Consider the following 17,775-nt stretch of genomic DNA (forward strand, 5'->3'; position numbering starts at 1 on the left):
GTGATTGCTACTTTATAGAAATACAACTGATTTTTCTGCATAGATTTGTTTCTTGAAATTTTATTAAATTCATTTATGAACTCTATATGTGTGTTATTTGTACTTTTCTATAAAATCATGTTATCTGTGAATAGAGATAGTTGTATTTCTTTTTTTCCACTTTAGATGCCTTTAATTTTCCTTTCCTTTTTTTTCTTCTGTTTTGTCTGACTGAATTTTCCAGTACTATGTTGAAAGGAAGTGGTGAAAGTGGGCATCCTAGTCTAGTCTTGATATTGGGGAAAATGCATTTCCTAATTTTTTGTAATTTCATATCATCATAAGATTTGAGGTACTTACTATGCAATTCTTAGATCAGTTAAAGATGTAGTATAGATTGGTTTATATGCCTGTAAACCTTGTTGAAACTCACTAATAAGTAACTTTGAGGTACTACATTAAGACCAAGAGTCCTCAGATGCCAGGATTCTTAAAGTATCAGTGATCAGAAGGAACTTTAAGACTTGTCCAGTCAGTTGCAATATGCTACTGGACTCCTTTTCAGTATCTCTATTGAGGTCTCAGTTAGTCTGTTAAAAATTGGAATATGTAACTTTAGTAATAAGAGACTCATTATCTTTGCCTTTGGATAGTTCTATTTCAAATTCCTTTCTTATACTGAGCCAAAATACTTTCCCCTGTAGTTTCCTGGTATCTTATCCTTCTAGATCAGCTGTTTGGGGTCCTAAGGATGGCATGAGTAATACTGTGGAAAATGAACAATAGGACATGTTAGATAACAAGTAGATTGGTGTGATTAGATTGTGGAGGATGTGGAGAGATGGTGGGGTGGTAACTGGAGATGAGAAAATCTTTGAAGGGCATATATTTAGCATTAGGGAACAATAAGTTTTCATTGGCAACTAACATAAAATCTCTGTTTTACAAAACTTATTCTGGTCACAATGTGCAGGATAGATTTACAGTGGGAGAATATTTGGGGCAGAACTGTTGATTTTACAGTGCCATTAGCCAAATAAAGCATGTAAGAGAAAGATTTTAGAAGAATGATTGGTTTTGGATCTCTTTAGTTTATACTTGTGGGCAAGTCCAGGGGGCAGCTGAAAAAATGGTACTGGACATAAAGTTTGAAGTTGTCAGCATATAGATAATAGAGAACGAGTTTACCTAGGGAGGATGTCTGGAATGAGGCAAGTACTGAGAAGAGGAATTCTGAGAAGCATGGTTCCAGGTAACTTCACTTGTCTCCTTGCTGTCCTCTGAGTATATCCCATTTTGTCTGTGTTCTTCTTTAGTCCAGCTTGAATGTTATACCCAGGTTTGGTGTTACTGGCATAAGTAATTACTACGTTTTGTTTAACCAGCATCCTGTTGGACATCTAGGCTATATTCAGTCTTTTGCTGGAGCAAGTAATAAATACCTGCATCTGCCATTTCACTCATACATGAACATATTTATAGAATAAATCGTTAAAAGAGAATTTGTTCAGTCAAAGGGTATGTACACTTGAATATTTTAATACTCTTTTTAAAAAACTTTATTTTGGCTGTGCTGCATCTCGTTGCTTTTCTGTAGGCTTTCTCTAGTTGTGTGGGCAGAGGGGGGCTACTCTTCATTGTGGTGCATGGGCTCCTCATTGTGGTGGCTTCTCTTGCTGCAGAGCACAGGCTCTAGGCACACGGGCTCCATCAGTCGCAGCTCACGGGCTCCAGAGTGCGAGCTCGGTGGTGGCGGCACGTGGGCTTAGTTGCCCTGCAGCATGTGGGATCGTCCCGGAACAGGGGCTGAACCCGTGCCCCCTGCATTGGCAGGTGGATTCACATCCACGGCGCCACTGGGGAAGGGAAGTCCTGCACTTGAAATATTTACAGATATTAGTAAATTTCTCTCCTTAGAGGTTTTACCATTTTAACTTTCACAGCGTATGAAAATTTTTTTTTAACTTCACTAATATGTTATTAAACTTCAAACTTGTTGTGAATCTGATAGGTGAAAGATGGTATATAAGTGTAGTTCTAATTGACATTCTCTGATTTCAAATAAGAATATGAATTGACTGTTGGTATCCTTTGTCCATTTTTCTAATAGGCTATTAGTATTTTATAGGAAATCTTGATATATTTAAAAATAAGCACCTCAGGGAATTCCCTGGTGTTTCAGTGGTTGAGACTCTGCTTCCACTGCAGGGGTCCAGGTTCCAGCTATGGATCTAACTTTTTTTTTCAGGTAGCCATCCAATTGTCTTATTTATTTTATAATTCATTTTCCCTCAATTTGAGATACTAAATCACTTTCTATTGTATCTGTATGGCTTCTCATGTGTTAATATCACAGTGTTTGAAAAATGAAATTTTATAATGCTTTACTATTTAGTAGTATTAATTCTTCCTGGTTGTCCTTCTTTTTCAGATCTTTTCCTGGTTTTGCTTTTTGTCTATTTAGAAACACCTTGTCTGCCTCTTGAAAAAACTTGAAATTTTTATTGAGACCACAATAATATCAGACATTAGTATAAAGAGAGTTCATACATATACACACATACACACACACATATACCTATAATAGTATACAGAGAATTTACAGGTTTATAGTGTTGAGTTTTCTAAGAGCATTTTATATAAAGTGTGAATTAATTATCAGCCTTTAAAAATCAGAGAATTTCCCAGATAAGTCTGGATGAATTTCCAGCTCCTCTTTGCAGCTTAGAAGCAACAACTAACTGAAATTGCCTGGCGGCCTCCCCTTTGTTCTTTTCAGCTAGCCACAGCTCTCTTCTGGCCAGCTCCTCTCATTATGTCAGCCGCATGGCCTCTGTAGAATTTGCAGCCTGAATATTCTTGTAGAGTTGGTCATCTGCACTGAAAACAGAACTCCAGGATTACAAATTATTAGATTTGATCCATTGCTCCATTCTCTTGAGATTGTTTTGTATCTTGGTTCTGTTAACTATTGTAATTAAGGCTGCCTTGCAACTTAAAATCACCTTGTTAAGCAAAGTTTCTATACCTTGGTTTAAGCTGACTCACTCAGACAAGCTGATGATAGGCCTTCTGTGATACACTATTGGAAAATTAATTAGTACTACTTAAGTGTGGTTTCACCTAGTTACTAGTATCACATAAATTGACTAGTATTAGGCTAGTAAACGTTGTCACATTCTGTACTGTCTATCATATCCTTCATAGCACTGTAGAAACCCTAAGGAAATTAGTAATATGTGGCCAGTAGTTGAAGGTTTATCCCTTTAACCCTAAACCTTTTATTTTAACTGTTTGAGATAAAAATTTTCACATTTCAGTAAGCTGGAATATTTTCCAGATGCCTTTGAAAAGTTTTAAAGGTAGACGTAAATCTTCAAGAATTTGAAGGTTTGTCACAATTAGATTTATTTTATAACAATCTCAAAGTAAATGCCTAGGAAGGCAGGAGGAAATTTGACTTTATGAAGTTTTGAACAGGTATTCAAGCATAGTCTGAATGCCTTAACAAGAGTTTGTTTCTAGACATCAACAGACCTTTTTTTCTTTAAGCAAAGAAATGGCAAACTCCAGTGTGCCAGCTTTTTATTTTACCAAATAAGAATATTCTCTTTTTTAATTTTAAAAGATCTAATGGGCTTTATTAAATGATTCATAAATTGGGCAGCATCCCATCTAGCAAACAGAGAGGAATTCCCAGGAAAAATCTTTAAAATGACTAATTTCATTATCATCTTATTCTTCGAAATATTGGTCACTGTCATTAGCAGAGGTGCTGTTTGCTATCTAACAATAACTTCAAATAGTAGTAGCTACCGTAAAAATGTTCATTAAGTGTTAAGCCAGAGAAGAAATTTTAATCGGTGAAATAGTTCCCTATTGCCTCCAGGATAAAGTCCAGATTTCTTAACAGGGCTAATAAAAGGCCTGGATATCTGACCTCTGCTTGCTTCTCACCATCTCTCTATTTGGCTAGTAGCATGTTCTGGCCACATTATGCTATCAAGTAGTTCCCAAAACGTCCTGTCCTGCCTACCTCTGGGCACTTCTTCAGTGTTTCCTCTGTGCTCTTGCCAGTTTTAGGTACCATGCAAGAGAGTGAGGGAATTGTAAAAGGCCTGTTCTCTACATGAGCAGGGATTACTGCTTGCTGGTGGAGACAGTATTTTATCTTACACATTTGAAGCAGATAGGACTGTAGTTGATAGTTTGTATAGTTATTTTTGTTCTTTGGTTTTTTACAGATGAAAGCAGAAAGTATGTGATCTTCTCAAGGTCATACAGCTAGATGATGGTAGAGCCAGACCTCGGGTCTTAGGTTTGTTTGTTTGAAGTATCATGTTCTTTCTAATTTCTTTGTAAGTCATTCATTGATTTAGTTAAAATATATCACATGCCTACCATGCTAGGCAACATACTAATAATGATGCAAAGGTTGTAAAGGTGTTCCTTTTTCCCAAGGGTAGAGAGTCTATTGGAGAGAAAAGGTAATATATTATTACAATGAAAAATTATTTATTGTGTGCACAGGTTACTAAACCAGGGTTGAGTAGGCAGAGGCCTTTTATAGGAGGTGAATCCTAAACTGAATTTTCTGCAGGTACAAGTATGAAATATCTGTAAGTAGCTCATAAGCAAGGTAAAAATTGTGTTGTTTAGTCATTAAGTTGTGTTCGACTCTTTTACAACCTCATAGACAGAGCCTGCCAGGCTCCTCTGTCCATGGGATTTCCCAGCCAGGAATATTGGAATGGGTTGCCATTTCCTTCTCCAGGGGGTTCTCTCAACTCAGGTCTAACGCACATCTCCTGCACTGCAGGTGGGTTCTCTACGCTGAGCCGCCAGAGAAGCCCAAAGTAAAAATTAATGCGGCACAAATTTAATACTGTATAAAAATGTTATGGACATGACTGTAATAGAGGACTGAATAATTTGGTAGGGATCAATGATTATACGAAGTTGGAAAAACTATTAATATGTAGAACTTACTGGGAAGACATTCATTTAGTAGAAAAATATTGAGAGACTTATTTAGAGAATATAGAAATGTTTTAGAGAAAAAGCAACTATTAGACAGTGAGGAAAGTAAATTTACCACTGAAGTAAGTTTATATGTGTGTGTGTGTGTGTGTGTGTATGTATGTATAAATTCTGTTATAGAACACATATTTAGAGGCTTTATTTTTACTCTTATGGCCCAGCTCAAATGTTACCTCTTTATGCCTTTCCTGATCTTTTCTGTACATAATTAATTACCATCTAATACATGCTACTGCAGTATAGTGCTTTGTATAATATAGTGCTTTGTATCTCTGCTAAGATGTATATCATATTAGTTTCTGTGTTTTCTTCCCCTCTAGAATTTTTGAAGGCAGGGATTCTACCCTATTGATTTTTGAATCCATTTTATATGATCATCATGTTTGACATCAGATAATTGTAGAAAGGAAGATAGATAAGTAATTTAATTTTGATTCTGAATACTTGTTTTAACTTTAAAATTCTGTGCCTCAAATGTCTTAATGTACTTAATGATAAGGTCCCCTACAGTGTCTCTCCAACTTGTGTTTCTACCTCTATTTTCCAGTTTTTTCCTTTTGTATACTCTAAAATGGTCATACTATGCCTAAATATATATATATATATACTTCCTTCCTTCCTTCCTTCCATTTCTTTATTCCTGAATCCTTTGCCTGGCCTGTCCTTTCAATCCCTTTATAAGATCCCTTCAAATGCTAATTGTTCTAAGGAGCTTTTCCTAAATACCTTGCCAACTGTGCTCTCTCTTCTGTTAATAAATCACCTTATGCATAAACTTGTGCTTGCTTCTCTTAGGCCATGTTTACTATATTTTATTCAGTATATGATGTGCTCTTCTTGTGCCGTTACTCCTTATCTCCCCCATTTAGATTCTGAACTTCCTGAGGGTAGTGGCTTTTGTAGTTTGTTTCTGCAGAGTTGCTTTGGATATAATGGATCCAATAATATTTGCTTAATTAAATAGAAAGTTAAAATTGGACTGATGTGATCTTTTTTTGAATTTGTAAGACAGTACATTTATTAGAATGAAATAAGATGATAGATCTTAAAGAGGAACTTAATTGAGCGTTGTGTCAGTTGTAGAATGAAGTGTTTAAATCAGAAAAGGTGACTTTTTAGACTTTTGTGGGCACTTTTTTCTAGTTTATCTTTTAGTTTCTATTTTTATAACTAACATTGACTACTTACGTGTGTCTTGTCGCATACGAAATATATATCTTCTTAGGTATAAGGTGTCCATTTTCCTCATTAGATGTTCCTCCTCTGAATGTACTTTAATAAAAGCACAAATATTGTATTATGTTGGTAATGTATCATATTGATATTTACTTGTCTATATCTCCTTTCAGAGGTCAGTTATTCATCATCCTAGTGCCTGGAAGTTGCTTCTCAATAAGTGTTTGGTAGAAGAGTAAGCAGCAAAATTGTTTTCTAATTTAAAACTTCTCATATTTTCGATAAGCTTTGGGTTACATAAATGTAGAAAATACTTTGCTATAGTATAATCTATCATAATGTATAAAATTCAAAGACTACTACCATTTCTTTCCTAATTGGAATATTATATCATAAGTGTATTTCCAGAACAGTGTTCTAAAAAACTATTTCTTAAGAATAAAACAGATGTACAAGCCTATAGTACATAGTATAAATTTGGAAATGTTTACTGTTATCACAATAATTGGGAATATATGAACTAATGTCATATGCTTCAGGTAATTTACTTTCAACGTTCAATTGGGCAGTAGTTTTTGTAGTTCTGAACTCTTGAAGTAATAAATTCTATATATTCAAGAAATTATTTTAATCAATTCTAAGATGCATATTTTTTCTCCTTTTAATATCTCTGAAATTAGGATGTATCTCAGTCACTGTCTGCCTGGTGGTTGTCAGGGAGTAGTTGTCGGTTGGCTGTGTGTACAGAAACTTAGTCATAGCTATTTATGTTGCCATCACTTCAGTTGGGCTGTGTACATTGGTACTATACATGTTTAATTATTTTAAAGGTCTCAAAAGATATACAGTTATTCGGCTTTTAAACAAAAAGTTATTGATTATGCAGAGAGGCACAGAGACAGAGTAGCAGAGCATAAATTTAATATTCAGTTCAGTCACTCAGTCGTGTCTGACTCTATGCAACCCCACGGACTGCAATACGCCAGGCCTCCCTGTCCATCACCAACTCCCGGAGTTTACTCAAACTCACGTCCATTGAGTCGGTGATGCCATCCAACCGTGCATTCTCTGTCGTCCCCTTCTCTTCCTGCCTTCAATCTTTCCCAGCATCAGAGTCTTTTCAAATGAGTCAGTTCTTCGCATCAGGTGGCCAAAGTATTGGAGTTTCAGCTTCAGCATCAGTCCTTCCAATGAATATTCATTATTGAAATTCATTATTCATATATTCGTTAGTGAAGCAGATATTTATTGTTGAAGAAATGACAGCAATTCTACATTTTTTTTTACAGAGCAACAATCAGGTGTTTTATGGACCAAAAAGAGTACTTCTTGGAAGAAGAAATTGTCAAATCCTTCAGAATAAGTCTACGTCTAAAAATGTTTTTTTAAAGTTATAGATAGATTATAAAATAAAGATTCAAAGTGATATAATTTATTTCTTCATGTTATATCAACTAATGATGTACCTTATATTTGACAACATACTGGATTTCATAACTGCTGTTGTACTTCTTCTTTTTCCCTCTTGGTAAATGATCATACATCCATTAAAAAAAATATAAGACATTGCTTTCTCTGATTAATGGATTAGGTATACATAGATGTTCCCTTGTCTAGTGTCTACAGCGGAACATAAGATATGTTCCAGAGAATTGATTTAACCTACTTTTTTCTTTCTTTTTCTTTTTTTTGGCTAATGCTGTGTTCAGATTAGAGCACATAGCCCTCTGTCCATTTAGTCTCATAGTTATAAAATCTGGAAAAATAATTTCTTTCTGTATTTTACTTTTTCTAAAGTTATGTACTTGTTAAAGTACTTGTATACCATTGTGATTGATAAGTCCATTTCCAGGTAAAAATTAATGTAAATTTACATAGTTTTTCCTTCTCAGAAAAATTTCAGAAGTATTTTTTCATTTAAATTGTGAGCAGACATTCTCTTTAGGAAATTTATATTTTCTAACACGGACCTCCCAAAATAGAAGCTCTGGAAAAGTTTTTTAGACATTTGGTAGTTTCTGAATAAACTAATATGTAGAGGAGCAAGAATCTTCATTTGGGTTCTGTATACAAGACAGTGAGGACAGAACTCTAAACTACCTTTGTTGAAAAGGTTTGGAATAAATCATGTAATCCTGAAACAAAATTGGCAAGTAACCTATTAGATCCTTTCCACATGTAAATTCTACGTATGTTATGTGATGTGTCTGTGTATAAATGTTGCCATTTTTTTTCTCTTGCGATTATCATAAGACTAATTTATTGCTTAGCTTAAGCTACTGTGTGTTTTTGCCTCAGCTTGATTATCAGTACATTTTATTTTGCACAGTTTAGTAAATATAATAAGCAATAGGTATATTCCAAATGATTTAATGATGGGAGACTTAGGGGTAGAGTAATGAATATAGCTGTTAACAAAAAGGTGCTTGGTTTAGCTACATGGATGTCTGTATCACTTGGCTCTCAGGAGGCTGATCTTCCATGGTAGCTGAACAAGAGAATCATGGTAGCAATATGATACAGCATCTCCAACATACCACATGTCTGTGTTGTCTATCAGCTGACCAGATGGCTAACTTTTATCTCATTTAGGGCCAGCTTATCATGACTTCATACAGTTGCTCTTCTTGCTGTAATTTCATGTGTACCCTGTAAAACAGTAGCTTTATCTGCTCAAGAGGTGTAGAGCAAAAGATCACAACATACTTGCTAATCTAAGAGGATCTGTTGTCAGTCATCTTAGCACAACATAACTTTCAAGTGTAATACATAAATATGTTGTACATGCTAGAGCTGTTGGGGAGTGATGGCCATTTCATGGTATGGGAGAGTCTGACATTCCATTGTCAAGTTTGCTTTACATTCTGTCATTATAATATATGAACTTCAAACTGAAGTAATATGTTATTACTTTTAAATGCATATATATACATAGTCATGTCCCCTGTAGCAGCAAGTTTTTCTTTGTAGGGAATATCACTGAGCTATTTGCAATGAATTACTCTACCAAAACATACTATACAGTGAGATTGTATGTTTTTTAAATCATATATAAACTTTGTTTGTAAAACTTTAATGAATATTCATTATTAAACTTTGCTTTTGTTCTTATTTCCTAGGATTCTGACACTTCATGACATGTCATTATCCAGAGCAATAATGAACATTGACCTGTTATGGATTAGTTGATGACCTTTGGAAATCATCCAATAATATCTACTACAGAGAAACTGAATGTACTCCATTTGGAGTGAACAGCCCAGATTATTATTGAAGTTTTCAAGATGACAGATCCCATGATGGACTTTTTTGATGATGCCAATCTGTTTGGTGAGACCTTAGAAGGTTTGCCAGATGATGCATTTGTACAACCAGGACCTGTTTCACTAGTTGATGAATTGAACTTGGGTGCAGAATTTGAACCTTTGCACATAGACTCACTGAATCATGTTCAAGGTACTCCAACACATCAGAAGATGACTGATTATGAACAGTTAAATCAGTTTGATTCAATGAAATTTCACCAAGTTAATCAGTCTTTTGGTAGCCCAGCTGAACATGTGTTATCGCCACACTCTCAGTTTAATTGTTCTCCAATCCACCCCCAGAACCAACCCAATGGTTTGTTTCCGGATGTAGCAGATGGCAGTCCTATGTGGGGCCATCAGACAGCTACTAGCATTTCAAATCAAAATGGGTCTCCTTTTCACCAACCAGGACATTCTCACTCTATGCATCAAACTAAAAGCTTTGTGGCACACCATGACTTTGCCTTATTTCAGGCCAATGAACAACAAACACAGTGCGCGTCGCTACGCTCACAACAAAACAGAAATAATCTGAACCCAGGGCAAAATTCTCTTAGTCAGTCTAAAACTTTTATGGATGTTAATGTTTCTGGTCCACACAGAGTCAGTGTTAACCATCCACCACAAATGAACAATGCATCTGCTTCACAACAGTCCCTTTCGATGCAGCAATTTTCCCAAACATCAAACCCTTCAGTACACTTCCTCAAGTGTACCAGTCACCAAGAAGGTAATTTTAATGGACCTTCTCCAAATATGACTTCTTGTTCTGTCAGTAATTCACAGCAGTTTTCTTCACATTATTCCTTTTCCAGTAATCATGTGTCACCAAATAGTCTTCTTCAACCCTCTGCAGTTCTTGCACCTAATCATACAAATCAGACTTTATCTGATTTTACTGGGAGTAATTCCTTTTCACCTCATAGGGGAATCAAGCAAGAATCGACTCAGCATATGCTAAATCCTAATACATCTCTGAATTCAAATAACTTCCAAATGTTGCATTCATCACATCCTCAGGGTAATTACAATTCAAAATTATCTCCTGTGCACATGAACTTCCCGGATCCTGTTGACTCAGGAACTCAAATGGGCCATTTCAGTGATCATGTAGAAACTAATGGCTTTTCATCTTTGGAAGAGAATTTACTTCATCAAGTGGAATCTCAAACTGAGCCATTCACAGGACTTGACCCAGAAGACCTCCTTCAAGAAGGTCTCCTTCCCCAGTTTGATGAGTCAGCATTTGGGCAAGATAATTCAAGTCATGTTTTAGATCATGACCTTGATCGGCAGTTTACTTCACATCTTGTAACTCGGCCTTCTGATATGGTTCAAACTCAGTTGCACAATCAGGCTCGGAGTTGGCATTCATCACTTTCTAATCATCAGCATTTACATGATAGAAATCGCCTGTGTTTACAGCGACAGGTATGTAACTCTTATTTTGGTTTGGGGTAGCGTGGGGGTTTTACTCACTGAGTTTATTTCACATGAGACATACTCAAGAATTTCTCAAACTCAATAATTCTCTCAGGTGAATGTGCATATTTTGACGTAGATTTATATTGTTTCAGTAGTCTTATATTTGAAAGTCCTTCATTGATTTACTCAAAGCAATAAACTTCTATTATTTAGATTTTTTAAAAATATATATCTTTTATAAGATATTAAGACATCTTTTGTAACTTTCAGTTATGATTGCCTTTGACAGAAAGATTTATTATCAAAACCAAAAAATAACCATAATTAAAAGGAAAACAATAGATTGGGAATGTTTTATTGCCAGTATGATGGACATAGAGTTAATAGTCCTATAAAAATAATTTTATGAGATCTCATTAGTTGATAATTAAATAAAATGTAAAAGCTGAAATTCAGAAAAGAAGTCAGTAAACTTGACATTCAGAATGATATGCAGCTTTAGTAGTAATTCAGTTGCAGTGTGGTTTCATTTTTATCAGAAAAATTTTTTTAATTTGATGTTTAATATTGGCAAATTTATGGTGAAATTGGAATTCACATAGCTTTGTAATTGATAGATATTTTGGAAAGCAATTTGGTGGCACATGGCATATTTAAGTATAAAAACTTTATTATAATAACCCAAATATGGCAAAAGTAATATACCCAAAGATATTTCTCTTGCTGTATCTAAAAGGGAAAATTGGAAACAACACAATTTATTATCATATCTATATGGGATGAACTACTGTAGGCATTAAAAAGACTTTGAAGACTGATAATATGTTAATAACAGTGGAAAAGCATAATTCAAAATTAAGATCCCAGTAAGGTGGTTAAGAGTACAGGCTCTGGTACCACACTACTTGGGTTAGAACTAGGCTCATGTTGCTTATTAAGTGTTAATAATTTCGGTGCACTCATTTGCTTCATCTTTAAATATGGGATAATAATAGGGCTTTGATAAGAATGAAGCGAGTTATAATATGTAAAGTGCTTAAAACTGTGCCTGGCATATAATACATGCTTAGCATATAATAAGCACTTAACAAATGTTTTTATAATTATACTTTTTTCATAGCAGTTTGGAAATATACTTATGAAAAATACTGAAAGGAAATAGATTGTTTTAGGGTAGCACAGTTGCTTTTCTTGCCTTTGCTTTTTTATAGTTTTTGTCATATGAATGTATTACTTTAAAATTCTTTTGGTGTATTTAATGTAGTATTTTATCAGTTTTCTGAAAGTTTGCTGTTAAAGATTTATAAAATTGCTTTAATACCTTGCTTACCTGTGAGATTTGGTAGACAATGAAATATAGCATGGTTCTTGAAATTAAGTATTTACGGACCATTTTTTTATTTCAAAACTTTGAAGTGTCTGAAAAGGATAAAATCTTTATCTTTTGCTTTGTGGGCCATGATGATTTTAGTACAGCTTTTGAATTATCTAAATAAATTTAAGATATTTAAAAGAAACTTATAAATTCTCTTTCTCCCCATCTTTTTATTGCCTGAATATAATATTATGATTTTGCTCCCTCTACTGGAAGAGGGTCAGGCATCTTGGACCTTGGGGAAAAACTACTGATCAAACCCAGGATCATCTGTTCACTTTTTATGTATATTTCTGACTAGTTTGACTAATTAATTTGTCCAGCATATAATTGAAGTTATTAAATCTGAAATTTATTAACTTATTTCCTTAATTTTATTTTTCTAAGGATTTTTTAAATTCATATTTTCCTTAACATGTTCTACTGACTTTAAAAAGAAAACTCTCTTCTGTAGATTTGAAATGAATGGAGAATAATTATAAAAATCTAAAATAGTCCCCAGTACTAATACTAAATCTAATACTAATACTCAACCTTAATGCTATCTGAGAGAAATTCTTTTCGCACCAATCCATCAGCCTTTAATAAATCATCTTATCTACACTGATACATTCATAAGGCTTTATTTAAACCTACTCATCTTCTTGTTTCAGTGTTTGTTTCATTTTGCTAACTTCTTATTCTTTTTGTTACATGTTTAAAAACTGATAAAGGGCAAATGTTTTTGAATACTTATCTGATTTACTGAAAGTCTGTTCTCAAGTTTCCTATTATTTCTTTGTGTTAAGGCTTAGAGTTGTGACTTTCTGATTGTGGGGGTGGAGAGAAGACATGGATTGGTAGAGAAGATAGGAGATTATAATATGGTTAATAGGGATTGGATATAGATTTTATATGTATAGAATTATGTCAGATATCCCAATATGTGAAATTAAACTATTCAGTATGTCTAATTGATGATAAATTTTGGCATGGCATATATGTCTTTTATCAGAATTTTTTGGCATTTTCTGAATGATTATGGTTACTACATAGCCAAAATGTTGTATTATTACAGTTTTCCCCAAGTTCTCTGAAAAGAAATTTTTTCTTAGGGTTTTTTTAAGTCTCTCGCTTAAATGCAATAATTTCATTTCAGACTAAATTAGCATTGTTAATTATGTATATAGAAGTTAACAGATAAAATAAAGAAAATGGCATAATTTTTGGTTTATTAGGATTTTAAAAGGACACATATTGTTATAGCCAAAACAAGATATTCATTAATCTATCATTGGAAAACTCATGGGTGGCACTCTATAATTTTAGAAAGCTTCACTGAGAATATTAAGTATGTAAAGAGTATCTGTAAGCCTTCCATTTTCTTACTCCCCAATTGAGGTGGAGTATTTGTGGATATAATTTCAAAATCTTAGAATCTGTGTCAGTCACCAAAAACTGAATATTGCTGAGAAAATTTCTTATATAATTGACTCTAGAATTTTACCATTTAAAAAAGAGAACAGAAAAGTGAGGTGCTACAGGAAGCATTTCTAAATGTAAATACAAAACATAATAGAGAAAATACTAACTTATTTTCATCTCTTGTTGTTAGAGCAAAGGAATATTGAGTAATACCATAAATTTTTCCTTGCTTTTTTATGATAAATACTGCTCTTTAGTGACACAGAATCTTTCATTTTTGTCTGATTATTTGTTAAGTGGGAACACTATATGGAGCACTGTGTGATCTTTCAAAGTTTGTAAATTAAATTTACTGTAAATGTTCTGTAGCAGTGAAAGATATGTGGGATAGCTAAAATAGCTATCAGCATAGGAAATAGAATTTTAGGATGTATATAATTGTACATAATTCCTTGTTGGCTTTTGTATCCTGATGAATTTATAACTTTATTTACTACCTTGAATTTTTTTTTTTTAGTTTTCCCTGAAGGTAGGGAAACCTGCCTTTTTTATAAGCTTTAAAAAAAACTTAGGGAAAGATTTGAACAGCCTATGTAAGGCACATTTTAAAATACTGGATTTGGGGGAATTCCCCAGTGGTCCAGACTCTGCACTTTTCACTGCCAAGGGCCTGGGTTCATCTCTGATTGAGGAACTAAGATCCCACAGGCTACACAGTGCAGCCAAATACATAAATAAGAAAATATTGGGCTTCTTTTCTGACAAAAAATGTAATATATAATTATTATTTAAAAATTGAACAACATAGAAAACAGATGAAAAATGAATTACTTGTAATATCACTACAAGAAGATACCATTATTGACATTCTATAAGTTTCCAATGAGATCTGCTGTCTGTCTCTTCCCTATGTATTTTTGCATTTTTAAGAACAAAGTTGGGATCATAGAGTTTATACTCTTTGGCAAATTGCTTTTTTGTAATTAGTATTTTTGTAACAAATTATTGTTACATTTTGCAACAAATTAATATGTTGCAGGCATTTTTTCATGTCGTAAAATATTTTTCTGAAAATGATTTTGAATGGCTAAAATTTGCCATCTTGAGTTTGCTAAGGGTGCTGAGTGCTAAGTCACTTCAGTTGTGTCCAACTTTGCAACCCCATGGACTGTAGCCTGCCAGGCTCCCTTATCCATGGGATTCTCCAGGCAAAAATACTGAAGTGAGTTGCCATTCCCTTCTCCAGGGGGTTCTTCCTGACCCAGGGATCGCACCTGTGTCTTTTATGTCTGCTGCCTTCATTGGCCAGCCGGTTCTTTACCACTAGCGCCTGGGAAGCCCAAGGTTGCTAAAATGCGATATAAAAGTAAAGTTGTTATTGAGATCTGGAAAATCTGAGTTAAGGTAATTAAAATATTTTATATTTTTGTTGTTTATTACTGTAATAGTTCAATTTGAAGTAGGTATGTGATAGTAAGCAAAAATTAGACTATGCCCTGTGATAGAGCATTATGTTTGTGCCAACACTGTTCTAAATACTTAATATATGTTATTAACACATTGATCCTTCACAGCAGTCCTTTTATTTGGAGTTAGTTAACTCCTTCAGTTAAAACTGAAAACTGAGATACAGAAAAGTTAATTAATATACCCAAAGTCACACCTGACTAGATTCAAATCAGATTTGGCTCCATTATATATGGTCTTAACTACTTTCACTTTATTTCGGAGTATATTAATGCAGTGTGATGTTTAACAATAATATGCTAAGTGATTCCTCCCTTCTCACCCTGCCCCCTCCCCCAACCCCTTCAGAAATATACCTTACCGATGAGATAAAAACTTGCTTTAGAGTCTTTAACTGAAGACCATTCATCTCGTATATTCTGACTATATTGACAGTTTATTCGTTATCAGAGGGAAAGACAACCCCAAAATAAAGAACAAAAGTAAAGTGAAATAGCTATTGCTTCCAAAAGTGTTTTGACTTAAAAAAAAATAAGATTGTGTTTAAGATGATAATAACAAATGCCCTAAAGGTAAACCTCATAATTACCTTCAAATATTTGAAGGACTTTAGAGGCAGGAATTGCATCTACCAAGTGGAAGTCACAGAAAAGTAGATTAGTATAAAGAAGTTTGAAGTAAAACACTTTCACTGAAAGCCAGAAGGTGGAAAATGGACTAAATTGGTAGGTTCTTTTCAGCTATTCTGTGGTTGTAATTTTGAGTTTCTTTGTGAGATGTATTATTTATATTGCCTGTTTAGCTCCTGAGTGGCAATTGTAAATAATGAAGAAGGGTAAAGACATGTGACAAGTTCTCTGCTATCCAGGAATACCTGGGAATTATTTATCACAGATGGGTAAATTTTCCAGACAGTGGAAGTGTGTTCTATTAAGCTTCAAAACCTTTCATATGGCTTTCTCCCAACCCCCACCCCAAGAGTGATGGTAATGGTGGTAGAATGATCAATTAAGAAAAGATGAAAAAACTCTTAAAGTTTTATAGGGAGGTCTTATATGTGCAAATTTGTGATAATTATTGTTACACCTCCAGGAATCACCCTCACTTAAGTAAGAATTTTAGATATTTGAAAGTAATCTTAGAAGCACAACTAATTTTTCCTGTAAATGAAATTACTATTAAAAAACAAAGTGGAAAACTTCCTAAAACTGAATGTAAATCTAAAGCAAGGAATTTGCTATACTTTGCTCATACCCATTGAGTTCAGAGGATCCTGAGGTCTTTGCTAGTTATTTTTGGTTTGGGGTTTTTTTAACAGTGGTAACTTTTCCTACATCAAAAAGCCAACATATAATGAATAATTTTAAAATTTGTCATTCCATTTATGTCCCAGACAAAAATAAGAGAAAAAAATGGCCTAAGTAGTATTTAGATTGTTTTATTGAATAATTTAAATTCTTATAAAGTAACATCCCTCTATTTTTATTTGCATCTTTATACACTTAGTATGCTATTGCTTATAAGAAGTTGCAAAATTCTTAGTTGTCTAAGCTAATAGACAGAATTCTGTGAAGGAATTTCCTGTTCAGTTGGGTTTTGTTTTTTCAGATAAAGTGGACTTGTTTTTTTTCGTTTGGACATTTCTGTCAAATCTTCTAGATTAAAATGTTCTGTTTGGACTGGAAATTTGTGTAATATTAGCTATTTCTGAAATATCTTAATTATTAAACTGTGTACTATATTGTATTAGAGGAATTGAGTTGTACACTGAGTAATGACATTCTGGTTGTAGCTTTAAGGCTGTTGACTTCTGACATGCATACTTAAGGGTGAGAGGTGAACAGGAAGCGAATTCCAGGGGTGGGGAAGAGGCAGCAGTTGGTGAGAAATTTGTGGATTTGTGCAGTGTGTGAAGGCATGAGATTCAAGCCAAACTTCAAAGTAGGTCTAACAGAGTTTTATTGTATTCAGTTTTTTTGCTTCTGTGTTTTACTCTTTCTTGCTATTTTTTTTTTAATGGAAGTGCAGTTGATCATATAAGTTACAGACAGGTATAGCTTAATTTTATTGAGGTGCACTCCCAGATACCTTAGAACTTCTCAGTCCATTTATCCTTATTAATGTCTGAAATTGAAAAAAATATGTTAGGGGCTACTGAACCATCAAACTTTATTCCTGTTATGATAATATGAATACTTTGGAATATTTAAATACGAGTGATCAGGTTTCTTTATTTGTATAGTTGGACTGAAATGATTTTAAACAACAGAAATATTTTAATGCAATATGCTACAAATAATTCCATGGAAGGAGATGGTAAGCAAGCACATAGGAAGCTTAGACTGTAGTTTTCAGTTAAATAAAATCTGGTAATTTACTATAGTCAACAGTGCAGATAATAACTTGCACATTTATTATGCAAGTAATACCTTACAAATTATGAAAGCAGGGTAGTCTTTTTTGTATTGAAGTTTTATATTATTTGCAATATTGTATTCATTTCAGGTGTACAACATAGTGATTCAATATTTTTATGGATTATATTGCATTTAAAGTTATTATGAGGTAATAAGGGCTAAGAACCAATCTTTAAGCAGTTTC

The 17,775-nt window shown here is 33.8% G+C and overlaps 1 protein-coding gene across 2 annotated transcripts in view; it reads left to right on the forward strand.

The window, feature by feature from the left end:
- Positions 1 to 17,775, forward strand: part of CHD9 (chromodomain helicase DNA binding protein 9) — a 159,227-nt gene that overhangs the window by 18,236 nt on the left and 123,216 nt on the right. For both annotated transcript variants that reach the window (XM_069549830.1, XM_069549829.1), the window contains exon 2: positions 9,315 to 10,934. In XM_069549830.1, the coding sequence (XP_069405931.1) occupies positions 9,480 to 10,934 (1,455 nt within the window). In that variant the 5' untranslated portion in view covers positions 9,315 to 9,479. The remainder of the gene's footprint in view (positions 1 to 9,314; positions 10,935 to 17,775) is intronic.

Source organism: Ovis canadensis, chromosome 14 (assembly GCF_042477335.2).
Source record: "Ovis canadensis isolate MfBH-ARS-UI-01 breed Bighorn chromosome 14, ARS-UI_OviCan_v2, whole genome shotgun sequence".
Lineage (NCBI taxonomy): Eukaryota > Metazoa > Chordata > Mammalia > Artiodactyla > Bovidae > Ovis > Ovis canadensis.